Below are 27189 nucleotides of genomic sequence, written 5' to 3' on the forward strand. Positions count from 1 at the left end.
GCATCCATAGCACGCTAATGCTAACTGACTAGCCGAAAGTTGGAAACCACACCAACAAACGTTACGACATCAACCTCAAACTTACGCAGAGGTCATTCTAAAACAGCAAATCGCCATAGATGACAGATATTTCCATGTTTTATTGTGTAAAATCGCTAAACAGTGTCTACGATCAGCTTCCTTGTGTGGGTGTTTCTAGAAAGAATCAGATGTCTTACCCCACTCTGCTCCCTGATCGTTAAGGAACATGTTCGTTTCGCTATCCATCACTGGGTATTGTTGACAATTTCCGAAGTTTAACTTTAAGTCGGATGACATCTCCCTTTGAATTCATTAGTGACTTATCGCTCAAACGGAAACCAACTGAGATCAAGCGCAGACTCACATCACTGTCAAGTTAAATACACGTCTGTCTTTACCGTGAGTCCTACGGATGCCGTTGAGGGATCAGTGTGTTGCATACGACCCCGTTGTGCGGCCTGCGCTGCCTATATTAGCCACCAGGATGCGCTATAGTATTAGTAAAGAGGAATTGCGCGTTTCCCCCCAAGGTTGAGAAAGGATGTCTGAGTACATGTCCTTCGTGTTCGAAAAGTATACAAAGTCTTTTACAGCTTAAAAATGAAATTCTGAGTAATTTAAAAAAGGTTAAAAACATTCATCTGGGATAATAGTTTTTAGAAGGTCCAAAATGGCTATTATCCCACAAATGAATTAATAATTCCATATTATTTGCATGCATAAATGAAATTAATATTAAATTAAAATATATGCATCCAAGGTCATTTAAATGCCTGTAATGTGTTATTTAATTTTGTGTGGTGAGACCGAACATTAGCCCCTAGTAAATAATTTATAATCAATTAAGTGAAATTAAATCTGCACTGTTAGCTGAACATATAACCACATATACAGCTTCTAGTGCACATGTAGTCATGTACTTGACTAACAGCTTCTGGCAAACCAGAAACATAAAAAGAGCCAGTAGGAAAACAAGCTTGGCTAGTTTTTAAGGAGCGCAATATATATTCTCAACTCTACTATTCAACCCACAAATGCATTTTCCTTACAAATTTGGCACCGTTTAAGGGGAAAACAATCAGGCTTTCCAACTGCAAAATTTTCTGCCACGAGGGCTGTCACAACAAAGAACAATACCAACACTAATAGCTTAATTATAGTGATCTCTGAATTCAGATTGCTAAAGCAATATGCAACGCTTCATGAAGACTGTGTTTTTTACTGCAGTTTGTTTGATTTTAGATAGCGCAACCAGTAGCATAAACACATTGACCCAGCTCATATATATTTTAGTAATAAGAACAACTATATACAGCCAAATGTGGCATAAAATTAATTAAAATAATAAATACGCTGGCCATCATTTTAATTCAACTAAAAGTTTAGAAAAGCATTGCGTTTTAAAAGTAGCTTTTGTCTTTCTACATTGTAAAATGTAGTTGTTTTATTTTCTGCATGAATAAATTTCAGTCTATATTGTCTTCCTTCTGAAAAGGCAGTGTTTAAAACTTGCTGGAGCATTTGTGTGGTCAAGAATTAGCTCTTCTGACTAATATGAGCATTCGGGCATTGCAAAGGCCTTGGGTTGTTCACACACTGATGACTCACAAGGACCACACTCACATGTCAATCATGTAAGAGTGTCAGAGTTGTGCAAATCAAAGTGCAAATAAATGTTAAAGTCAGGTCAAATTTCCAGCTTGACTGTGAACTGATGTTAAACCACCTAAAGGGTTGTCACCATTCTGGGCCGTGTCAGAAGGATTGGATAGATTCTTCTACAGGGCTAAACTGCTGCTGACGTCTCACTCCTGGTGTGAATTCTACTTTAGTGTCACGAGAGTGAGTCCAAGAATCTGAGTTTTAATCCGAAACATTTTGAACAGGCCTTTCTGCAATCCTCCAACGTATCAAATGAGTTAGAAGTGTTTTTAATACATAAAACATAAATATAAGATCAAGTTTCTAGAGATATTATCTGGTGAGAAACAAATTAAATTTCTGGTCTGGCTAAATATGTTTTAGTAATAATAAAAATGAACTAATTTACATATCTTATCTATTCTTTCACTCAGTGATTTCGAAAGCTTGGATGATACTAACAGAGCAGAGACATTAGAGACATGGTGTGTTAAAAATCAGCAGCAGGTGTACACTGGGCCTAATCCCTCATGGGCATTTCAGGCTATAGAGAGATTAACCTGAGGTGGTCTGGTTCAGCTCCTTTTAAAAAGAACAAGCCCCTAGTCTGTCTTAACTTATTACGGCAAGGTGACAACTAATGTGAAGGTCAACCATCTGGCAGAGGTCTGCAATCAACCTGCAGTCTAACCTAAAACTGAGTCATCTGTTTTTTAATCAAGTAAACCTATATAATTAATATATGGTGGTGACCAGTTCGCAGATGCATATGAATAATGCTTGAGTGTATATCCAATATCCAAGCCATCTAATGATACAACCCACGTGTTTACTGTGCGATGTCTGGTAATCACGATGTATGATTGGAGCAGAGTTTTAATGGATGTTGCCTTTGGTCTGCACCAGCAGAGGCTCATCATATTGATTGTTTAAAGCTTCTAACCCAGAGCTATAGAGAGCAGATTAACAGGTTAACCTTATAGTATGGCTCAACGGTTAATGGAACATCTGAGGAAAATGGATTAAGGCTTTTTGGTCACGTTGTTACAGAATCGGCTTTGAGTGTGCGTCCTTTTTTTTCCCTTCTGAAACACATAAATGAAGAGGCTTTTGCGTGTAGTAACAATTCAGTCTAAAGGTCTTACAATGAAATCATAATTCAAATTGAAGAACTGTAGAACCACTACTTTTAATTGGGTTTTTCAACACATTTTTGCTGTAATTACAGCCACAAGTCTTTAAGGTATGATATTTACCAGCTTTGCACATCTAGGAATTTTGATCTATTTCTCTTTGCAAGTTAGCTCAAGTTAGATTAGATGCCGAGGATCTGTGAACAGCAATATTCAAGTCTTGTTTTCTCAATCGAATTTAGGTCCAGATTTTCACTGTGCAACTCTAGCAAAAAAATATGCTCTCATGTGAACCTGGCTGTATGATTCGGGCTATTTTCCCGCTAGAAATGTCTACATGTCAAGCTTTCATAAATCTCTGCAAGGTTTTCTTGGACCGACTTGTATTTAATACAATCCATTTTTATGATCAGATTTGACCAGGTATTCTGTCACTGTTGAAGAAAAGCATCAGGATGACGCAACGTGACAAACACATGATTTTGCATGAAGGCCAAAGAGTTTGATTTTGTTCCAGAAAAAGTTTCATTCACATGTTTGCTCTGTCCTTAGTCCCCTTGTAACAAGGAGCAAGCAAAACATATTAAGACATTCTTGAAACAATGGGGTTTGTTTTTTTTTTTGGTCTAGGGAGGCCAGGTTTGTGGAGTGAATGATTAATGGTCATTTTCCACCTGAGTAAAGAATGTCTGCAACTCCTCCAGAGTTACCATGGACCTCTGTATTTTTCTGCTTTATGCTCGCCTTGAACAGCCTCTCAGTTTAGCTCGATATGGGACAACAGTAGGTTTGCTGTTGTGCCATGTTCTCGGCAGTTTTGATGATGGATTCAACCACTCTGTCTGTTTTATAACTCATCTGTGCTTCTCTGCAATTTAATCACTAATCTGTCTGTTATTTGTCTTGGTCATCATAATGCTGTCTTTGTTACTGTCCACTAGCAAGCCTCTGAGTCCTTTGCACAACAGATATTTTTATTATGAGATGAAATGACATTTTCCTTCCACAACTTCACAGTTATCCACTATATTGCGTGTTTTTTGTTGTTTTATTTTCACAAAATCTCAAGAGGTTTGAAGCTGGAACTTGATAGAATGTGAAAAACTGCTTTTGCAAAGTACTCTATACAGGTAAGACAAGACACAAGTGCTGTACACAAAATCCAAACACTAAATATGAATCCATCCACATTTACAAATTAATTTATTCTTTATAATGTACTTTTTTCTGAATTTAAAAATAAATGTCCTATAGTTTTAAATCAAAGGCTACAGAAACTCCTGTTTGTCTGACTCTTTTTTTCATTGGAGACAATCTAAACTACCTTCATATATGTTTCTGTGGCCGGTTGTCTGCTTCAAACCGTTTTGCTGCTTATACATTCATAAATTACATTAATGTCTCACAGCTTTCACGGGCTGTGAACAATGCAAAACAAAAGCACCATGCTGGTCTTGGAATAATGCAAAGCCAATCATGAGCAAAAGAGGAGAAACAAAGACTTAATGTTTTCAATCAAGTAACAAACAGCCTTTAATTTTTGAAAAGAGAAGAAAGGCTTCATGCAACTTTCGTTTATTATTTTCAATAAAGTATTTCCTTTGCTAAAGGACAAAGGCTACTTTTGTAGAATGACTCAGTATCTTTGACATTTGCGCTCGTGTTTTGAGACCAAACTGGCTGGTATTGCTTAGTTTTCCAACATGTGTTCAAAACCAAAAGGAATTTCTTGGCTTACACAAAACTAGCTGTGAAAAGGAGAAAAAGAGATGAAAGACAAAGCTACTTTTAAGCAAAGACAAACCACTTGGCTAAAAGGGAGCTTGAGCCACATTTCATCTTTTGTGTGCCAGATTGATGGCCTGTGAGATGGATGATGTTCTGTAGTGATGTGTGGTATTGTCTTATCCTCGGCCCGCACAAAGAGTCCGAACACTTATCATCTCGGGCTTATGTATGAGAGAGAGGGACAGGGAGGGGCGGAGGGTGGGGGTGGCTGAAGAGAGTCCAGGAAAGTGGGGGGTGGCGGAGCTCCCTCTGATAAAGCTTGATGGAGACGGGCTACTGACAAGAGGAGGCAGATGGAGAGAGTCATCTCCCATGACAACGCCTGCAAGTAACAGCCAAAAAGATGGGGGAATGGTCAAACTGGGATGGAGCACCTTCATATTTTGTGTTGTTGTTTTAGTGAATGCATGCTAAAACTTCTGTCCTAAGATGATTTTATTTATTCATTTATTTATTTATTTATTTATTGTAAAATGGTGACTGAATGTGATGGTTTGCTGCAAAGAATTTTGTGTGTGTGTGTGCGTTTTTTTTTTTTTGTTTTTTTTTTTTACTTTTTTTTGCTGGCCTTTTTTGTGTGCACTGTGCCTTCTAAACAGGTGGCCTATAGGTTTGCTGAACTCAGTTTAAGATTAGTCTTTAGGACATTGTTTGGTGGGAATGAGCCTGTGAATACAAAGGGATTAGTGAACAGGGTTGCTTCACTCACTGTGAGTTTGTATTTGTGTAAAGGAGTGGGGGCAATCTGAAGTTGATGGATGGATTGATAAGTAAAATAAAACATTAACTGTGGTTATTCAGAAAAAGACACCTCTTATTTAAATATGCAAACAAAAATAAATAAAATGTATACAAACAAGTTGTACCTAAGTCCTAAAAGTGGGCAAAAATTAAGAAATAAAACAATAAAGAAGCCTATGTGAAACTGTAACGTTTCCAAGAGAAATGTGAGAGTCTTTACTCCTTCCCACGTCCCTCTCCTTATGCACAGCAGTTTAAAGAAAGCAACCAAAATCATCTCAATGCCTTGAACCATGTGCCACCATTAGGGACACACAAAGGGAGATCTGACAAATGACCATTTTAATGCCCCCCTCTTTGACTTTAATGAATTTATACGTTATCTGGCCCTAATGGAGACTGCGGTGGAGGGGCTGGCGCGATGCCATAACAAATGAAAAGCTCTGATTAGTGTAGAATGAGGCGAGAGAAAAAAACGCTATTCATCTTGGTTAGCATCCTCCTGTGCGCCTTTATGGGTCGCTGTTACAAGGACGGCGGCGGAGCCGGGGGTGCTCGCCCCATTAGCGGGGCTGGCCGATAAAGGGGGTCCGCTGAGTGGTCAGCGGGGCCGGGGCGTTGACGGAGCGTCTGGCCGCTCCGCGGTTCAAGACTGTGAATACCTCAACGCGGTTTGACTCCTGAATAACCTTCTGAGGTACCAGGAGCTTCACCCCTGCATGACCCCGCACACTGAACAGGGGTGTATGAGGAAGGGGTGGGGGGCTGCGGGGGGTATCCAGACCAGGACTCACATTAACAATTAGGTAAACACAGGAGGAATCCCCTCTTAGGGACAAACTGCAGGAGATTAAAAACAATGGTTTGCATTGGCAAACATAATTGCACGATTAATTATGCATTGCTCAGTGTGAAATTTATTTGTAATAGAGTTGCACTGCGCATTGATGAGTTCATATTAAGACAGCCTACGGTTCAGACAGCAATAGCATAGCTTATACTTCGCTAAAGTAGGCTAGTCAATGTATTAATCGGCGACATCGCTGTAAAACTGTCGCCACGGTGTTGTTTGTACTGCATCTGAATCACAGCTGTTGCTTTAAAATGAGGTTTCCTACATTATTAATACACGTAGGTACAGAGACAGCCTATCGAAATTAACGTTTAGTTGTAAAACGTATTGCAACACGTTGTTAGAGATGAAGAAATATTTCATCATGACTCGTGCTCTGGAGCTCCATATCGACCACTGCTGTCATTGGGAGAAGCCCTGTTCTGCCGCGCCCCCCTCCCTGGCTGGGCCCCCGCGCTGAGCTGAGCCGCCTTGCAGAGTTCAGTCGGGCTGGGAGAGAGAGAGAGATACAAAGAGAGAGAGAGAGAGAGGAATGCACTGGGATGCGGAGCGGCAACCACTGTAGGAAACCGACGCAACAACTCGCTCACCATGGACAGCAATGATCCATATTTACACCTCAGTAAGTAAAGGCTTGCGCTTTCGGCGGCGGTCTGTGTCCGTATCGACTCTGCTTGTTGCTTGCATTTTGTTTTGACTCGAGAGAATCGCTTCATGGCGTCTCCTCCGTAGGTCTGTCCAGCGAAACTGTTCGCGGACTTTAACCACCGAGTCCTGCCTGCGAATGTTAGAGTAAGCTGTTGAATAGTAGTTGCAACGCCGAATCCAGAGTTGTTGCCATTGCATAAAGTCAGGTGATCATGCTTGCGCCCGGTCTGGCAAGGTCAGAGGTTGGCACTTTAATTGCGCTTATGTAATTTATGGCGCTTGTCGCGCGTCTCTTGCTAAACTGTTTGAGACAGAAACACAATTTATTGGTCTGGAACGGTCGTTTGGGTCCGAAGAGGACTCCGTGCAACTGCGCGGAGGAATGTCGGCTTTCTGCAGATAAACAAACTTGGGAGTCCCTTTGAGGTAGCGGAGAGGAGCGTGCATGCTGGACGCGCCCTGGTCAGCGCTGTGGGCTGCGGGAGCCTCTCCGGAAAACACTGTGATGTGATTTTTGTACAGTAAAGCAGCTCTCGGGTCACCCTTTCTGACTTTGCCCTTGAACCAGCTGATGGCTTTCTCCCGTTACCCCTCAGTTACTGCTTAGGGGATCAGTTTGCAACATGTGGAGTAAGTTATGGCCTACTTTGCCGCGGTCTTCCTAAATAAGATGATTGTCTTTAGTGTTAAACTCCGATCTTTAATAAACGATTATTGAATCTGACTGAGTCGCCACATGCATCAGCTATCATGTGATGTTTGTTTTCATCCAGAACGACACAGACTGGAGTGCAAGCAGTGGAAAAACAACAAGAAGAAATAGATGATAGAAAAGCAGTAGTTAAATAAGAAGTTGTATTTGAAGACGAAGAGTTAGAATTTTGTCAGGTTACAACTACAAACTTAATTTAGATTTGATCAAGAAGACTAAGATAAAGTAGTCTATTATTGTTAAAGGAATTGTATTCACGAGTTGTTATATCCTTTTAATGATAGCGGGGAAGTCTTTGGTAGGGTATGTGTCCACCAGCTTTGCATTTGCAAAAAAAAACCCAAAAAACATCTATCTGTTTACCTGTATTGAGCTGCATTCATTCTTCCATTTAAACGTCCACATGGTACCATCACCATGCTTCTCCATGGAAATGCAGCATTAGCATTCTGTATGTAGGTCGAAAAGTTTTCACGTAATTCAACCAGAGCTCCTTGTTGATATTGATGTTGATATTGAATCTCCTGGACTTCTTGTAAATTTCTATCAACAACCACTTTATTCTTGCCACTCTTCCACAAAGACCTGATTTTTGAAGTGCTTGTCTAAGGGTTCTCCTGTTCACAGATTATCTCTTCTGAGCTGTGGATCTTTTTAGCTCCTAGCTGTTCTCATGGGCCTCTTCGCTGCTTCTCGGCTCCAATTACTAATTGGAGTCCACCTGATTAGGTGACTTCTGATGATACTGGATTTATCAGTATCATCAGACATTTGAATGCCACATTTGTTAAATTTTTGCAAAAAAAAAAAAAGTTAATATTTTTTTTCACCTCACAATTATGCGCCGCTTTGTGTTCGTGCATTGGATAAAATCCTTTAAGATACATTGAAATTTGTGGTTGCAACATTACGAAATGTGAAAAAAGTTCTGAGGTTGCATACTTTTTTAAAGCGACTGTAACTGCTGTTGTGTCCTGTTATCTCAGGACTACTTAGTGAAGCTGAAAATTGTTTCTGTAATGACGGCAGGTCCTTGGGGAGTGACAGAGACATATGTGGATGGGAAAGCATGGAGAGAAGGAAACCCATGGTACAGAAGGAACAGAGCAGGCCCCCCTCAGGGGCTTCACTTATACGTTGTTGTAAGTTTCTGATTAGGCAGTAGGACTGTCCCAAGAGTCATGCACTTCAACTGTGTTCAGCTGCTCTATTTCAGATATAAGTCCAATAAATTTCTGTTAAATTTTCCCAGTTATGATTCTTTACCCAAAGGGAAATGTGTCAAGATTTGACATTTTGGAGCTTTAAATGCAGCTTTTCCCCAAGAATTTGAATTGAAAAGTTTCCCAATCCCACAGTAGTCCCATTTATGGGATGAAAATTTTTTCAAAATAAAATAATAAAAGTGAACTTATATTTTAAACACTTTACTATGAAGCACAGTACTCATAAAAAAAAACTTAAAAAAAAAACAGCTGAGAGAATATTTCAAGCCTTTCTTTGTCTCTGTTTCGGCTCAGAACTATGATTTATTACATATTTTTGCATCGGCAGCCCACACACTCAGACTCATAATAGAGTCATAAATTGTGCTCATTTTTCGACGCTGTAATGGTCAGCCTTTGTAATCTGTTACAAGCATGAAGCCGAAGGCGTGTGGAGTCAAGAAACAAGCCGCTGATTATGTGGGGATTGTTTTTGTGATCTTCCTCCTCCTCAGTTTTTCCCAGACACGTTATGTTTCAGCAGGTTTTCACACAGGCCTGCCCTGGGCTTTGCAGTTATAGAATCAGCATTCCCCCCCCTCCCCCTCTCTGCGTTTCAGCAATTTTTACTTTTTTGTCAGTGGAAGTGATTCTAGACAAGCTAACGAGAACCCTCTTGCTGCTTTCTTGACGGTGAGAACTTATTTAGCTCGCAGATCGGGGAAGTCACAGCAGAAAGAAGAACAGGATTGGAGAGTGAAGGGAGCAAATCAACAGGGAAATGAAGGTTGTGGGAGTAGGGGTGGTGAAGGAACAAGTCATCAGAATAGATGTGAGCTCTCAACAGTTGCCAAGGGTCGCTGATTCACCTCTTCATGCACTCAAACAAAAAACAAAAAACAAACAAAAAGCATATACCCAATAACTTTTTCTGCGCATGCATCATATGCACATATTTCACTGAAGAAAAAAAAAGTGACGGCATCACATGACCTGAAGAATGTGGGTTGTTGTATGGGAGCTTTAATGCTTAATCGTGCACAAATCCCACAGAGTGAATAAACCACACAGGTAAGGTAGGTGTGGCTCTCCACAAGTGTTTGCTCAGGCACTTTATAGCTTGAGACCTGCAATTCTTCAGCTCCAACACGTGTACGTGCAGACAATATATACAATGGGTCTTTTTTGTTGTGCTTTTCACAGGGCGTGTGCATTTGTATGTCAGTGTAAAGACTCAGATGTCTTTTTGTGCACGTACGTGCAGATTGTGAGTTGGGAATAAGGGAAAAAAATATGGGGCGTAAGGAGGCCATTCTCTGGGCTAATTGCCAGTAATTAGTCATTAGTGAAGAAGGTCATAGCCATGATTTAATTCCAGCTTTAATCAAGCTGAGAACCTGGAAAGACCTATGGATTGCAGGAGTATTTTGTCATGAGAGGTATTAGACTATTTCTTTGTTAATTATTGTAACAACACACAGATCAGTGCATGGATGCAGATTGTTTTACATCTCTCTGATCTTGTGGGGACTGAGTTTTTAATCACTGAGCAGCTGTGCAGTAGCTGGATTAATGTTTTTAAATGGTTGCAGGTGCCGATTCATAGCTCTAGCTGCTAAAGCGTCTGCAAATGTAGTCCTTAAGGGGAAACACCAAGCAAAGATACCCAAGCACAGAAATTTGGAGTTTTCTGAAAAACTAAGAGAATCCTGTAATTAAGGTTGTTTAAAAAAAAAAAAAAAAAAAAAAAAAAAAAAAAGAAAAGCTGACTCTGAATTAGTAGTTTCACTATGAGTTGTAACATGCTTGAGTAGGCTGGAAATTTATAAAGGTAGACAAAAAAAAAAAAAAAAAACTTTTTTGATGATAATGTGAGAAAGTGCAAAAACAGAAAAGTGAGCTTGGACCTCTCTGTTTTAGCCTACGTAATATTAGGTGATATCAGCATAGTTTTGTTTATTTATAATCTTACTGAAAAACCCTCATAGAAACATCCACATTCCGGCTCCAAAACTAATTTCAGAACCTGTGCAGAGAAAATACTTCGGCGGAAACACACTAAGAAGCTTGGTGGCTTTTGTCATGTTTACAGTGTTATGATGTTTAATTTTCAGGGTGTTGCAGAAGAAACAGGATGGTTATATTGTTTGGGAGAATGAGGCAAGGTCGCTCTCAGTCTCACCGCCACTTTCATTTACAGTATCTTGATGTAATGTCTCCCCCCCCCATACTTCCAACAAGCATGAGCCGGCATGAAACTCTCATGGTATGACGACTTCAGGAAAATTGGCACAGTTTCATTACACAAACATTCAAATGTCTAATGTGATCTATATTATTCTTTTATTCTCTATTACTGAAAACAGAAAAGCAGGAGTTATTACCATGACTGCCAATAACATAAGCAACTAGGGAAATATAACACCTGTTAAAGTTATCAGTAGTTTCCAATTATTGGGGTGAATATTGTATATTTTGGCTGTTCTGCTTATTACGGTTACCCGCAAGCCTTTTCATTTAAAAAGAGCTTTTCTTTTAACAAACCACCTTTTCTTAATCCTAACCAAGTAGATTAAGCAACAAATAAAATTGTTAAACTCTACATGTTACACAATTGTGACTTCATGTTCTCAAAAATTCACATCTTAGGAAAGGACAAGAATATAAGGTAATGCTTTCCTCCTGAGGTTATAGTGAGCTGATTATAATATTTCTAACTCAGATTTAAGAATAAGGAGTGTAACCTAAATTTAGTAATGCCAATTATCTTCCTCCTGTCTTTGTAATCTGTGTTACATCTCTGATTTCTAATTAGGGTTCTCAGGAGTTGATTTGACATGTTTAATGTGGGCCGTGACACACTATCATAACACAGCATCCTTTAAAGAATAAAAAGATTATCGTAATTTCTTCCTGGGCAACTTTTTTGCGTAATGTCTAAAAGGGTCTCTTCTTTGGCGTTCTCTCTTTTTCATTTGCCTGGCTGCCAAACGATGTTCCTGCCCAACTACTGTCACCGGGAGGATCAGGTTACTGGAGTCTCTCATTCAAGTGATGTGTGGTCAGTCGATCCAGTGTCCTACAGGTGTCTCACACAAAAAAACTGTTGAGTCACGCAGAGTGAAAGAGATGCACACATATCGGGGAAAGTTTCTCAAGATTACAGGACCGCAGTTGTGTTCATAAGATGAGCATTTGATAGGTGGGTAGGATAAATTAAAATCTCTGCCAGCTTCACATTTGTTGGCTTGGGTCATTTTTGTTAATCACATGATGTGCTCGCATTTCAAGATAAATTAAAACTTCTCCTGGAATAGTGAACAAATGACTGATTTCTGTGTTATTTGTGTCTTATTAAAGCAAGAGTCTGTGTTATTTGTGTCTTATTAAAGCAAGAGTCTGTTGAATTGATTCTTTAATAAGGACCATATTGCATTCTACTAGCTGCAAAGTTTGTATAGGCTCCCTAAGGACTTGCCAGGTATTGTTCCCCATTGCCTTTAAAGGTGTATTTTTGGCCCATGTTTGCATTAAGGGTCTCTCTTTGCGCCACGTTTTCTTGTCCGTCCCACGGCTTTGGCTAAAAGACAATTCCTAACATCCTGGAATGTCATAACACTTGTTAAACACACAAACAAACCAACACAACACTCAAGCAGAACTCACCATGCCATAAGTAATACCATTCAGCGCTCATGCTGTTATGTTTATTTTTTTTTTTTGAGTCGACGGGAGATTTCAGATGCTTGGAGGAAGATAAAAGAGAGAATTCTTGAGTATTTGCTCCCATGTTTTCACTTTCTCTGCCCATTTATGCTCAGTCTGCACATAAAACAAGATATATTGTAGAAATGTCCTTGAATTATATACATATATATAAAAGCCCTCTGGAAGCTATCGGGTTTCTCTGCAATGTCTTTATATGGTCTCCAGGCTTGATCCTTTTTACGAGGTGGTAATCGGAGTCTTCTCGTTGTTCTGGACTCTTTTAAGTTTGACCCTTGCCTCCCCATACGTTTGACACCCTGGTCATGCCACTGCAACAGGTGTCTCAGCACAGCTACAGAACCATGCACAGAGAGACAGACATGAGTTGAGTGGGTGGTGGAGGAGCTGATTTGTGCAGCAGTCGGCCAGCAAACTGTTCCTGTGGGATTGATCTCCGTGGAAGGATAATCTGGGTAATCCTATAACTGGCGCCGGTGGACTCCGCCTCCTTTTTGCTATGCGGTGCCGCACCCCCCTGGCAGTACCAACTTGAAAACGGCTCCTCCTTCTCCACATGGAGCCTTTCCTTTCTGTTCTCTCCTAGAAAGTGTGTGATTTGGGATCCGCTGAAGCACAATTTGTTTTTGTTTTTTTGGTTTTTTTAGGCATGTGGCACCCTGCCTCTTTACCTGCAACCGGAGGCAGCCCTACGAGGGAAAGGGGTTGCTGTCACTGTGAGTAGCAGTACCTAGATTTTATTTTCTTGCTGTTTTGTGTTTGTACATCTTGAAATAAGTCCTTTCATTTTAATTTAAGTTGCATTTATCATGTCCAACTGTGGATTTTTCTATTTCTTTATTTTTTATGGATCACTTTATATCTACTATTTGTCAGTGAGGATAATTTCCATTGTTGCAACTTATTTTTTTTGTGTGTGTTAATGTACGCAAGCCCACGCTTGTGCTTTTTAAACCATCGAATAATTTTAACCAGTTGTGACAGCTACAAGGCTTTGCTGTTTCCTGCTAGAATTGAGAGCTTGTGACTCACTTGAGGTCTCACATGTGTTCAGCAGGGATGTCACTCAACCTTAAAAGACGCTTCCAGCTCTCTTTGCCTTGTCCTTCACTATCTGTTAAACTCTCAACACTTGTCCCTTCCTATTAGCCCCTTTCCATCGTGGTTTGCCTCTGTTGTCCATCACCCTAGGTCCCTCTATCGGTGCATGAGCATCGCTGCTCATATTTCCTGAGATTGGGGCGGGATGTGGCCGAGTCGACTCACTGAGACGCGCTACACTGTTTATGAGCATGTGTGATCATATCTGTGAGTAGAGCAGATAACAGAGAGCTATTGTACTCTCAAGTGTCCTTTGAGAGGCGCATCACTCCAGCTAAAAGTGTAAACACAAGTGTGTTCAACGGAGTCTTGAGCGTTAAATGTGTCCTTGTTGACTGCGGGAGGGCAGATTGTTCTGGTCTCATCTCTGCTGAGAGCACATCTGGACATTTGACAGAGCTTTAAATCCACATCATTCTGAAAGTTGAGGATTATGTTTGGCTTAAATGCACACTGTACCTGTTAGACACTGAAATATTTTCTGCAGTATTTTAATTTTTTGCAATAAAAATACTTTACAGTTATTTTCATATTTTTTATGCTTCGTTTATCTATACAGTGGAAATCGAATCTGGAAAAGTTTATGTCTCCGTTGCCCTACACCATGACAGTCCGACTTTCAAATGGGGGTAATTAGAATGAGAAAAGAGATTTCACTCATTCATTCATTCATTCATTCATTCATTCATTCATTCATTCATTCATTCATTCATTCATTCATTCATTCATTCATTCATTGTCTTCCTTTCATTAAATATGAGAGAAAGACATCTGAGACAGGTAATACTTTATGTAGCTCATTCTGAGGGATCATAAGGAGTTTTCAGGTCAGAATAGAGTTATAGTTCCTCTAACAAGTACTTTGTCTGCAAGGCGCATTTCTTCACAGTGTGACACTACCAGAACATTTTCAAAGGAAGATCACAAACCATGCCACCTGACTTTCTTTCAATCCAAAGGATCAATGCTGAAATTTCTGCTTGTACTTGGAATCTCCTTCTTTCGGTCCTGATCCACATCTCATGATTATAGGTAATAGACAGACACTCGTGAATCAAGAGCTTTGCTTTCAGTCACACCCAAACATTCAGACAAATCTTCTTAATTTCAGTCACATTAAATAATGATGAAACTTGAGACAGTATGAGATTTTCCCAGTAAGACAGCCTTGAACAAAACACCACAACATCATAGGATTGAAAGTTAAAACCAAACATTTTCATATCCATCTTATTGTTTTTTGCATTCTGCAACTGCTGGTCAGAAGCAATCAAGAAAAGCCTGAAACATGAATAAAGCCTTTAATTTTTAAAAATGCAACTCAGTACTAATAGCGGCATTATTTTGAACTCCAGAAAGTGATAACGCAAAAATGCCTCGACATCTTAAGTACGTATACTTACTGTTTTTAAGTTAAACATTCCCAAAATTATTGACACTCTGTATTTCCTTTGCATTCACAATGCCTGATTAGTGTGGATGTTTTTGGTGTTGCTGTTCATGTGTCATGATCTTCTTTTTCTTTTCTTACTTGCTGGCAGTATTTCATATGTCCAAAAGAAGCACAACTAAATCTGCAGTTTTCTATGTTTCTGTCTGTCACTCTATTTAAGCTGATGACTGCAGGGATTATATCTTCTAAAACCATAAGTATGTCTGATTTCAGCGTTTATCTTGAAGCACAGCTGTGACTCAGTGCAGCATCACAGAGATTGTGTTGGTTGAACTTCTCAGTCTTGTGGTTAAATTGTACTTCAGTCTAAGCTCAGTTTTCACTGTACCTTACAAAGTAATTGGTGCATGTTTTACTGTCTAGGTTTTGACAAAATGAGTCTTAATTTAAACTTCTTTGCATCATTGATTAACGCTTGTCTGCAGCTATTGCGTCTGTTGTTTAAACCTGCTTCTCACTGGGTTTTTCACTCTAATCAAGGCAAATATTGTATGTTCCAGACCAGATTTGAATCCTCAACGGCGTGCATTTGAATAAGCTTTCTGAGTCGTCTGTCATTGCATTTTCATTGTGCGTTCCATAGGAGCCTTTTTGTGCATGTTTACTTCATTCTTCAATTATTCAGTGCAGCCATGATCTTTCTTCTATCGCAGCTGCTTGGGATGTCCAGCAGTCAGGCTGCACTTATTCAAACGCGTTGGGTCGCAGCGTGAGCTTGTGTTCACCTTTTCATGGTCCTCCTGTATAACAGGGGACGACTACTTCCAAGAACTAATTGGAGTTACCTCATCAGGCAGAGCCACGAGGGCAGATGCTTTGATTTGCATTGAGCCATTTAGTACAGCTGCTTGTTTGCTTTCCTGGACTGCTTGGTCAGCCTGTTCTCTGCTAGCTCTTTTTGTTTAAGCTTCAAACTTTTTTATCACTTGCAAAACAATATTTATCTCGTCCTTGTCTCAGCCCTGGCCTCGCAATCAATATGCCGCTTCTGCATAAAACCTCCCTCTGGAAGGTTTTAGTGCTTGTGTTGACGCAAAATGTGTAGAAAAAAAAACACACATTATGAAATGTGCTTCATATAGATGCAAGGAAATATTGAGATTTATGTCAAATCTTAAATGTTGCTGAAACTCGGTGTAAGAGTTAGGGTTGTGGCGTAAGCCTATAAGAATATTTGTTTGAGTTCACCAGAGGGCACATTGTGGGGTCAGAGAAGTTCACCATCTCAATTTCGTGTGTTTTGACAGCCGTCTGACTTTATTGAAAAAAACAAAAAACAAAACCAAAAAAAATATTCTTTATGTTCTCTGCAAGGTAGGAAGCAAAAAGAGCTTCATTCCGTTAGAAAGGAAACCTGTCACTGACACAGGTGTCCTTAAGGCAAAATTAGACATTTTACTGTTGCATGCAACAACAGAAAACGTCATCACTTTCTCCCCTCTACCAGTCAGACTTGGGCTGATTAATGTTGCAAAGACATAGCAAGATATTTTTGTTTCCTTTAGTTGCTTGTAGCATAGATGAACTTGGCGAGGCCTTTTCCAGGTTAATCTATGCTGTGCTATTGCTGTGCATTGCCTGTCAGTGGACTGAAAGGCAGACACATTGTTTTCTTAATTTATGCTTTGATTTGAGCCACTTGGCAGTTTGGAAATATTTCCTGACTTGAAAAACACAAGACAGTCACAAACATGTTGTGGATTACTTTTCTAACTGTAATTTCTATTGCTAGAATATTGGTACTTTTCTTCTTTAAATAAAACCAGCCAGGTTAATGACTCACTTTCGTCTTTTTGAGATGAGCCTATCAGGCGCATCATCAGATGACTTTTCTGTCCTTAGCCTGGATCCCAATAAACATGCATTATTATTAGGGATAGGAGTGAATAACAAGTGACATGCATATTTCAAAGATGTGACAGGATTCAGCTTCCACAAAACACTTTTCGGAAAAACACATATCAGATGTGTTTTTCAGTACACCAGCATGGCAAGATAGGAAACAGTAGCTTTAAGATTTGCATAACTTTTGGCCTGTCAACCAAAAGCATGTATTTATTGTCCTTGTTTGAGTTTGGAAAAAAATCAGATAATGGTTAAGGGAATTTGCTTTGATTTCTATGTAGTAATAATCTTGTATTTCAATAATTTTCTGATAGATTCAACATTACTTCCTCAGTCAAAGAATCTGCATCTCATGTTTAGTTTGTTGTTTTGCATCTTTTGTAGTCAATAAAGATCAATCCAAATCAGGTCAGACGTCAAAGAAGAACAGAGTAAATTAACAAAATGTTTTTAAAAACATAAACAAAGAATAAGAGACTGTATACTAAAAATTGAAAACATTAAAGGAACAATTACTGTACACTTACGAAAGCAATACCTGTCAGAAATGACTGGTCAGTGGATCTGCGTTTGTTTTTCTTTCTGATACTTTTTTACTCCTAAAACACATTTGTTGATAATAAAATACATAGGCTATAATCAGTTGACAATTTCACATTCCCACCAAAGAGGTTTGAAGTTTGTGTGGTGGTGTGGACGGGAAGTGGGACAGATCCCTCCCCCATCCTTCCATCACACTCTACATCCGTCCATCTCACCAACCATTGCTTCCCTTCCTCTCTGGCTCTCTTCCACTCCTTGCCCCCCTTCCCTCCTCTCAGGGCCTCCCACCTTCTTGACAGCTGGCGTGCTGAGCTGCAGATACTTACTATGGGATAAGAGGATTTAGTGACACAATTGATCAAACATCAACCCCATTTAGGCAGAAAAATAAAATGACTGGTTGAAGTGTGGTACAGTTGTGTTGATGGACGCAGAGGATTTTACAAAGTTGTAATCTATGCGCACACAGGCTGTGCATGTGAGCACAATGCAGATGGATACTCAGGGAGGTTATTTCTTAATTACAAGCCCGCTCCATGTAATGAGCTCCGCAGGCAGATTACTTTAGGAAGTTCTTTGTTTTTTTTGGCTGCAGAACTGTCAACTACAGACCCCCGTTTTTCAGACACTCACATACACACACAGTCACTAAATGCAGATACTTAGAAGATATTTATTAAACAAACGGATGCAGATGCTGAGGATTATTTGTCTTTGTTAGGGCTAATCTCTCAGATGTTAGGACTTGTGCTGTTGTTCAGGCATAGATTTGCTGCTCCTCGCCCCCATCCTCCCTCCCAACTCTCCAGACAGGAGATATTATTAGTTTGGGGGCTGTGGCCTTATTGAGTTACCACACAGTGGATCACTCCAGCCAGTTCCAACCCAGTAATTAGCATAGTGGGAGTTAAAGGGTTTATGGTCTATGATGTGTATCTAAACATGCTGATTACCAGATTGGTGTCAGACTTAGTGACCATTTTCCAACATTATTTTGTTAATGATTGGTGTCAAAGTGATTTTCTAACCGGAAACAAGATTATCTGATATTGTTTATGCTAAAGTTTACAGAAGGTTATTATAAGTCTGCAGCATTCTCTGTTAAATTGATTAACAGTCTTAAACTTGTAGTTTAAACTAGTAGAAAAAACTAGCCTGTGTTTGTTGCATTTGCTGCTCATAGCCACTGCGAAAGTCGCACATTTCGTCGTCAGATCCAACTGTCATTATTGGTTGCTGATTTTGTTTGTGAGTTGCATGCTCCTCTGCAGCAGTTGCTTCTGAAAATGATCTGTGTGACGAGAATGCTGCAGGTAGAGAATTCTCGTGAACTTGGTTCGGGAGTTTGGCAACAGGTGACCTTTGACTGGCGACGCCAGCGGTCAAAGGTGCCCTTCTCTGCTCTGTCTGTCTGTTTGCTCTCAGATAGATGCTGGAGCAGGGCAGATTTGTACACAAAGAAAGACAGGAAACTGTGTGGCTTAATTTTGTCTCATGCTGTTTTTCATTGGATGCCTTTTTAATGTTCTGAAACTTGTTATAAAGACGCTTATTTTTGCTATTTTGTGTAATAGGGACCAATTATTTCTTAATCTGTGTAAAATGCTTACAATTTTCTGTCAAGTTTTCATAAAATTACACATTTTACATTTAAAATTGCTCGACTAATAAACTCTGACAAGATTGAAATCAATTTAGATTTAACATTCAACTTTCATGGTCATGATATACATCTGTACTTATGGAAGAGTCACAAGGCAGGATATTTCAGGATAAGCCCTTTTGAGTGGCAGTGGGAAAATTTATGCTACATTGGATGGCATTGTTGGCCTTCTTCCTCACACACTGTAAGACGTACACACCTTAACCTTTGGAAGCATGATCACCTCTCCAGTCATTCCCTTTTGGGCATCCTGCCAGCTGGTCGCCCATGTGTTTTGGTTCCCCTGGGTGTGTAGCTCATGACTGCTGGAAGGTTTGAGTTGGGAACCATGGTTTATGTGTTTATGTGTACAGCAGTGGCAAACAGAAGCAAGTTCTTGCTGATGTGTTTTGACAAGTATTTCATTGCTCAGTGTCTGAAAACCGTTGGCACAGTAAGTGGACATTTATAAATATGTCTAAGTGTGATTCATCAGAGTTATGAATCAGCTGAGAAAATAGGCAAAGGCCTCATTGTGTTTCTCTTGGTGTGATAACTTTGAGGTAAAAATAGAACTATTTCACACATTTCACACACTCCGTAGAGGAAATGTACTGATAATAAACCAGCCAAATCTAATCAGCCATTTGTAGTTTTAATAAGACTTTTAAATTAGAAGGAATGATGGGTGGCACTCTGACAGTCTCCAAACAATAGGTCTTCATTTCTTTTGTGACTGGAAATATTTCCAAACAAGTTTCTGGGTATAATGAAGAGGAAAGGTCCACCTAAAATAGTCATAAATAAAGGACTATTGTAAGATGTTTTTAGTGGATTTACTTTAAAAATGCTGCTATATTTCTATGTATACTTTTTAGATGTGTTCTTTTAAGCTTTAAAAGTCATGTATTTAAATTTTTTACATGGTACCATAAGAGTCAGTTGTGTATAACTGTATCTGTTTTTGATACAGTTGTACACAACTGTCTTTAAAATGCTTGACCTAAAGCAGGCTTGTTTCCTCTTTTCATTTGTGGACGTCTTCCTTTTTGTAAACATTACATTAACAACTTAGAAAATCTGTGTAAGTGACCTTCACACATCACTCAGACTTACTGATGAACATGATAAAAAGGAGCCACTGTGCCTGGGTTAGTAGGTGCAGAAATGAGCAATGAATTAATAGAATAACAGTATGTTTTTGCTCAGAAAATTTTACTATTGATTATAGTGAGGTATCCAAGATTTTAACAGCTCTGGATTTTTAGGTTCATTTAAGAGGCATGAGACTGTTATTGGGATATCATAAGCTATATGTTTTTCTTAGTGACCGCTCGTGTTCCTAATAATAGGTGTAACCATATGAGAAAAGTCTAAGAGTTCCCAGAACCTCTTTCACAAAGTCATCTTCTCTGAAAACTGTCACTGCAGTTTTAGAGTTGCATTTCCTTATATGTGACACAGAAAGTTGATCAAACATTTATTCCGTAAAAAGAAATATACTGTAATAAGAAACCGTTTTTTTGTTGTTGTTGTTTTTGTTAAATCACAGGTGCTCTCCCTCTCTTCTGTTTCTCTAGGATATAAAAATGATGTTACACAAATGCCTATTTCTTAGACACTTTTCTAAACAGGAAAGACCAAAATATGTGTCATTTAACCATTTAGGTAAGGTGGACATGTGGAGAGAATCACAAGTCAATGTGAAGATAAGAAAATATTTTCTTGCTTATAGTTGCCCATATTTAGTCTGAGCAGTAGTTAAAACAAGTGGAACTGAGACAGACAGCCCTGTTCAAAACTTTTAGCTGAAATTATATCACGCAAAAAATAAATATATATCTATATGTAAAAATATATATATTGCCATTTGCACATCTTTACCAGACTGTTAGAATTGCTATGCTATGTTTTCCAAATGTTTGTTGTGACTGCTGCCCTTTTGTCATATTGTCTGCTTACCAGACAAGATGTTTGTGAACCCGAGGGGAATCTGCCATGCACATAAAGAGAGAGGTCAGTGCACAGAATCAGACACAGTACATGCTGTACAGTGGTCACCTATTATGTAATCTTGTTGACTGGCTTCACATGCACTCCAAAGTGAGGGAACACTCCCACTATTGTTAAATTGTATTATTATATTTTTCTGTAAAATTTTACTTTAATTCTCAACATATTTCCTAGAACACTTTTTCATCCAGTCTTTTTCTGAGATTAGAGGAAGAGACACTTCTGCATTTTTATCTACAAGGCATCATTGATTGAAGGGTTAGAGAAAGTGAGCAAGTAAAGAACGGGTGGAGGCCATAGTCTCAGTCCTAAACAGGAAGTTGTGCAATACCTGTAGCTCTGCAAACAGAGAGGGACTGAATGGACAGCTGTGTTCATTAAGTGTCTGTACAAAAAAATATGCTACATCCAGCCAGGGAGGCAACAGGCAAACATTATGACACTCCTCACATTACTAGGACTTTCCGTTTCCTTTAAAACGATGTTATTGTCTGAAAAATAAAGTGGGGAAAAATCTGATGGGGCCCGCATTGCTGCCAGAGGTTAAGTATTAGGACAGGATTTCAAAATGTTTGCAAAATAACAAGCAATTTGTTTCATTGGTGGCTTTCAAAATGCTAAGAAACTGAAGTCACAACATTGGGAAACAAAACACTAAAAAAAACAAAAAACATTGTCATTTTGAAAAAAGAACAGGTTTTAAGGAGGCTTTTTTTCTCTGAATTGGACACATTAAAGTCATTTAGAGTTGAGTGTCTGGAACAACTGCTGCCTCTAGGCAACAAAAACTTCTTGGAGTCTGTTTTTGAGCATGCATCTCCTCCAGATCAAATAAAACAGCACAAAAAGTTGGAAAAAGAATAGTAGCTTTCCAACTGCATAAAATTTATACAGGTAAGTAACAGCCAATGACTCAAGTCAAGGTCAGAAACCATTTAAGTGTCAAGTTTAGTCAATATGAGTCAAGGCACAGGCTGTTTCTCAAATGGGGCATGTTAAACTTTTATAATAAAAAAGAAACTTACAGGTTTTGAACGGGACCTGGAGCAAGGACAAAAATAGCAGGCATATAAAAGGAAGGCTCAATTACTGAACAATGAAAAATCAGCCACTTATACACTGAGGCAGAGTAGTAAAGAGAGCCAGATAAACTAATCCAGTGAAATATGGTACAGCTGTGGTAAGGAGAATGAAGATGAGAGCAAACTGAAAAAAAGACTCAAGGTTCTAGAGACCAAAAGGAGAAAATGCCTGACAATAATGTATAAGAAAAAATATATTTATATATACAAGAAACATATGTCCAGAATAAATTGGTAAATTAAACCCAAAGGAATGAACCACTAGGCAACACCTTAACAACGTCAACAAACACAGAGAGATTACTTACATATGGCAAGAACACAAGAAAATGTTCCGAAATTAAAACATAAAAATCAAAACACCCAAGGAACATGACGCATTGAATTCTTAAATTGTGAAAACTGCTTCTGCTTAACCTCTTATGAACAACACCTCTTATTCTCTAAGTAATTTATGATGTGAAGAACCAAAGGTCTTGTTTAGAACTGTAGATTATCTCATTGCGTATTGCTTGCTTTCCACAATTGCAGCAACATCTTTGATTAATGAAACACAGTGGATGGAGATCTAAAGAGTTGGAGTTTTCTTGCAAAGAGCAAGTCTTTTCCATGTCAGATAAGATTCTGCCTCACTTTTAGAACATTTGTTGTGTTTTGACTCAGCGTGCCTACTTGTGACAGTGCTGCAGAACAAAACAAAGATGGCCACAGAATTCAAGTCCGAGATGCTGTCGATTGTGTTTTTTGCTATCACACTCCCACATCCAAACACACGAGACACGTGAATGTGACATTTAAATACGACCTTTGGCACTGCGCCCATTATCACACTGTGTGGGGGTGTGTGTGTCAGTGTGTGTGTCAGTGTGTTTGGTGGTAGAAAGCACTGACACAAAGGCAGCAGCTTATGCAGTCTGATCCAAATGTTTACATGCTTACAATAGACATGTCATTGTTCATCAGTAACATTTTGCTTTAGGCAACTCGGTTTTATTCTTTTTTTTTTTTTTCTCTGAGTCAACAACATCAGCCTAGATGGTTGTTGCTGCATTGGAACAGCCTGTGGCCAGTGTGTAGTTTTGTGTGTGGTACACGGTCGTTCATACTTTACATGTAAATTGTTATTTGGTGAAAGTTGTGTGGCTCTCAGCTACGAGACATGCATTAAATTACACTGTATGCCCTGTTAACCAGCTGACTGACAGCTTTTCTAAGTAGGTCAACTATGTAAATGCCAGCCTGTCAGTTTACATCAATGGATGGGCAAAGTCAGCGCCCTGTGACCGAAATCAGGTGGGCTTCAAACAGTATAGCCATGCACAGCGAACATTAATAGCACAGAAACACATGGCTTCTTTCGTTAACATGATCTCAGCTGGCTTTAATCTTTTTTTTTCTTTTTTTTCCCCCATACAACCACAATTCATTTGAGGATCTTTGTAGTCAATCACTGAATTTGCAGCATTATCATGAAAGACTATGTGTGTTAATCATCTGTCTTGAGCTGGAACATTTAGTTCCTCCAGCTAATCACAGAAGTTGTTTAGAATACCTGAGTCAAATGGACATGTGGCTCTCTGCACATTTATCGGCACATCTGATGAAAAATGTGTAAACAGCCCTAAAATTAATTAATCCTTTATTACATAGTGTTACATTAATTTACAGATGAACTTGGAAATAGCTGTGTAAGCGTCTGGGAGTTATACATATTAGGCATGAACAAACCTGACCACCATTCTCAATTAAATACTGTCAGCAGACCCAAACCATAATGCTATTAGCATTTATGCTCATTACACTAATGTAAGCAGCATAATGCAGGAGACAGTATGGAAACATTTTATAGTAGGATAACATATTTAAAGTTTCATGTCAATTAGAAGTATCATCCCATTGAACAGGCTTAGTTTAGAAAGAACATTGTGTAATAATAAAGAAATTATCAGAGGAATTTTCAGTGAAATAATTATAAAGACATATTTTTGCTGATATCATTAAGCGCTTCAGACAGACAGATTTGGTTAATATATGTTCTGGTGTGAAGTTACTTGAGGACCGGCTTCCCACAGCTTTCGTGTCTTTGTGTCAACATGCCTGAATCACATAATTAGGTGATTATCGGGACTCTTGAGTACATAAGGAGGTAATTCAGTCCTTTGATTCAGGTGTGTTAACCCTGAAACACATTAAAAGTTGTAGGAGCCCTGCTCTTGAGGACTGGAGTGTTTGTTCTGTAATTGCCCTCCTCATGGTGGCAGCAAGTAGGAGTAGCTTTGTTATGTTAGTTTGAATTTATTTTCTTTGTAGACTTTTGTTTATAATTTTTTTCGGTGGAGATGTTGATCTTTTGGACATAGTCCTTCTGGCTTTGGATGCTAGTTTTTTTAGTTTTTTTTTTAGTTTTTTTTTTACTTCTGACAGTGGTTTTGATGTGTAACCATGGGAACAAGGTACTGTTTTCACAACTGGGATCAGTGTTTTTAGTATCTGTCAGCTTATTGTTTTGGTTGTAAATCTGTTAAATATTTTTCTTATAAAGACTATCATAAACCTGCAGAAAGTCAACTGTTCAACCAGATGACAGATAAGCTGGTGGATCGTTTAGGAGCTCAGAAGAGAGATATTTTCCTCATGAGTCGGCGGAAACCTTAATGGGTTATAAACTATGCGTAAATATTAGACTTTGATTCATCATTTGGAAGGAAACCGGAGTCTGATTGAGTTATGATTAGCACAATGCATCTGGTTCAATAAGTAATTCATGAGGTCAAAGTTTGTAGAGTTAAGTAGGTTGCTCAGTCACTCACTACACTTCTATCTTATCCAGACTCGGCAGGGCCAATGAGTGCAGGCCACGCGCATCCTCCTTCCATGGCTGGCATGGTGGGACATCCCTCAGTCATCAGCACCTCCAGGCCCCTACCGTCCCCCATGTCCACCCTGGGCTCGCCAATGAACGGCCTGGCATCGCCTTATCCCGTCATCACGTCGTCTCTGGGATCACCCTCCGTACCCCTCCAGTCTACTCCCAACATGAACTTTGGACCAATCAGCAGTCCACAGGTGAGAAATGATTGGGTGTAAGCAAGAGACTGAAATTTTTTCAAGAAGTAGCATATATATTTTTGAAAGGTTCTGATATGTGGTTTGTTCTTCTGCCCTTTAAACTGTTTAAAGTTACCCTTGCTGCTTTACAACATTTTGAGTCTGAAAACAAAGTACTTAGAGAACGTAACATGCTTAACTCTTGATCATGTGTCTTTCATTTGTGGAATATCTTACAGCAGATCAGAGGCTGATATATGGGTCTGTTTACTAGCTCTCTCAGGCTCTCCTCTTTCTCCTTAACCTTTCTGTTGACCTTTAAACTTCTTGCCCTAAAGGTCATCTCTGAGTTAGGAAGTACTTCTGTGATGCAGAGCGACAGTCCCTCTAGACCTGCAGCATTACACTTCATACATATTTTTATATTAGAAGAAGTATTTTAGACAGTCAAGTCTGTCTTACTAACCATATATATACTGCATAAACTTTTATGTTTTTTATGTTGGAATCAAAAACTTTACTGTAGAACCATCCTTTTCTGCAATTACAACAGCAAAATAATTTAAAGTGAACAGGACTGAACTATGCAAAGTAGCTCAGAGCAGACGGTGGACATTTGGTCTCAACTTCAAATACGCCGTTCCAGTAACATATGCTTTAACCTAAAACTAAATTTAAATCTCTCTGTATGTTTAGAGTCATTGTCCTGCTTAAAGGTAAACCTTTGCCCCAGTTTTTAATATTTTTACAGCTCCCTGCTGCCTTTCTTATAGGATTTCGGTCTTTCCAGCTTTCCATCAACTCTGACCTGCTGTGACTAACAGCAACCCAACAGCATGATGCTACTTTACCGTGTTTCATGTTGGGGATTGTTTAGAGTTAGTCTTCTGCCTTAGGAAGCCTTTTTTAAGCAGGCCAAAAGATTCAGTTTGGACTCATGTGACCAGAACATTTTTTTTTCCACATTTGCTGCATCCTTTATACATTCAAACTTGACCTATTACTTTCTTGTCATTTATTCATTAAGGCGAGAACTCTGGAGGCGTCACTGAACGTCTGCATTTGTACAGAGATTATGAAACACAGATTCAGTCTGGAAGGAAGTTGAAGCAGGCTGAATACAAATGAATGTCATACTTTTCTGAATTCTTTTTGTTAAACCCATAATTTTCTTTCCTCTTTATTGTTTGTATTACTTTGTGTTGGTCAGTCACATCCCCATTGAAATATATGACAATTAGTGGTTTGAAAAACTTAAAGGTGTGTAAATACTTTTGCAAGGCATGGTAACTGTGTGGCACAATGGGTCACTTAAAAAGGACAGCAAATGGATGTGTCTGTTTTATGTGATCTTGATGAAATGAATGAAGTACAGCCCCCTAAAGAATCAGCTGTGAATACACATGATCACATGGCAGTGGCTGAAGTGAGGTCCATGCTGCAGGGAGCAGCAATCAGCGTTATAAATTACTTCAGTCGTGGTATGGATCCAGCCTACAGCGACAGTCTGGGTAGATGTGGGTGTTTGATGCCACAGTTTCTTTTTCTCTGTTTGCCAAAAGCAAAGGTGCAAGCACGCTCATACTGTCAGGTCACTTTATGCAATTTTTGCAAAGGCACGGGCAAAAACTAAGTATTGGTGTGGAAGTGCATAACCTCAGATAACCCCATCTCTATTCTGGTTTTAATATTGCTCATAGAGGATGTTAAAAGTTTTCATGAATCATTTCTTCTCTATAGATGAAAAGATATGGACATTTTTTACAGAACGTACTAGTTACTGGCGCTTAAAATCCTTTACTGGCTTTAAATTTTAAGGATGTGTCGGTTCCATGGTTATTTGTATTTAAGAGTGCAACTGATGGTTGATTTCATTAACAATTCAGGTCAATGATTTTCTAAATTAACTCATCATTCATTAGTTCTTTCTAGGCAAACACTGTCAAAGATTAATTCATCTGTTGATATCAACAGTGTTTTGGGTCAGAATCAAT

The 27189-nt window shown here is 39.0% G+C and overlaps 2 protein-coding genes across 8 annotated transcripts in view; one reads left to right on the forward strand and one right to left on the reverse strand.

Moving 5' to 3' along the window:
• The window catches only part of atf6 (activating transcription factor 6), a 33776-nt gene extending 33345 nt beyond the window's left edge, over positions 1 to 431 (reverse strand). For both annotated transcript variants that reach the window (XM_044130382.1, XM_044130380.1), the window contains exon 1: positions 219 to 431. In XM_044130382.1, the coding sequence (XP_043986317.1) occupies positions 219 to 318 (100 nt within the window). In that variant the 5' untranslated portion in view covers positions 319 to 431. The remainder of the gene's footprint in view (positions 1 to 218) is intronic.
• Positions 432 to 6591: 6160 nt separating this feature from the next.
• Positions 6592 to 27189, forward strand: part of rxrgb (retinoid X receptor, gamma b) — a 29354-nt gene continuing 8756 nt past the window's right edge. Inside the window, exons 1-3 of one of the 6 annotated variants that reach the window (XM_044130383.1) lie at positions 6592 to 6799; positions 13116 to 13184; positions 24978 to 25213. In XM_044130383.1, the coding sequence (XP_043986318.1) occupies positions 6769 to 6799; positions 13116 to 13184; positions 24978 to 25213 (336 nt within the window). In that variant the 5' untranslated portion in view covers positions 6592 to 6768. Of the gene's footprint in view, positions 6800 to 12841; positions 12924 to 13115; positions 13185 to 13719; positions 13777 to 24977; positions 25214 to 27189 lie in introns of those variants that run through there. The other 5 variants (XM_044130384.1, XM_044130385.1, XM_044130386.1 and 2 more) reach the window with 5 other exon arrangements.

This window comes from Gambusia affinis, linkage group LG10, assembly GCF_019740435.1.
Source record: "Gambusia affinis linkage group LG10, SWU_Gaff_1.0, whole genome shotgun sequence".
Lineage (NCBI taxonomy): Eukaryota > Metazoa > Chordata > Actinopteri > Cyprinodontiformes > Poeciliidae > Gambusia > Gambusia affinis.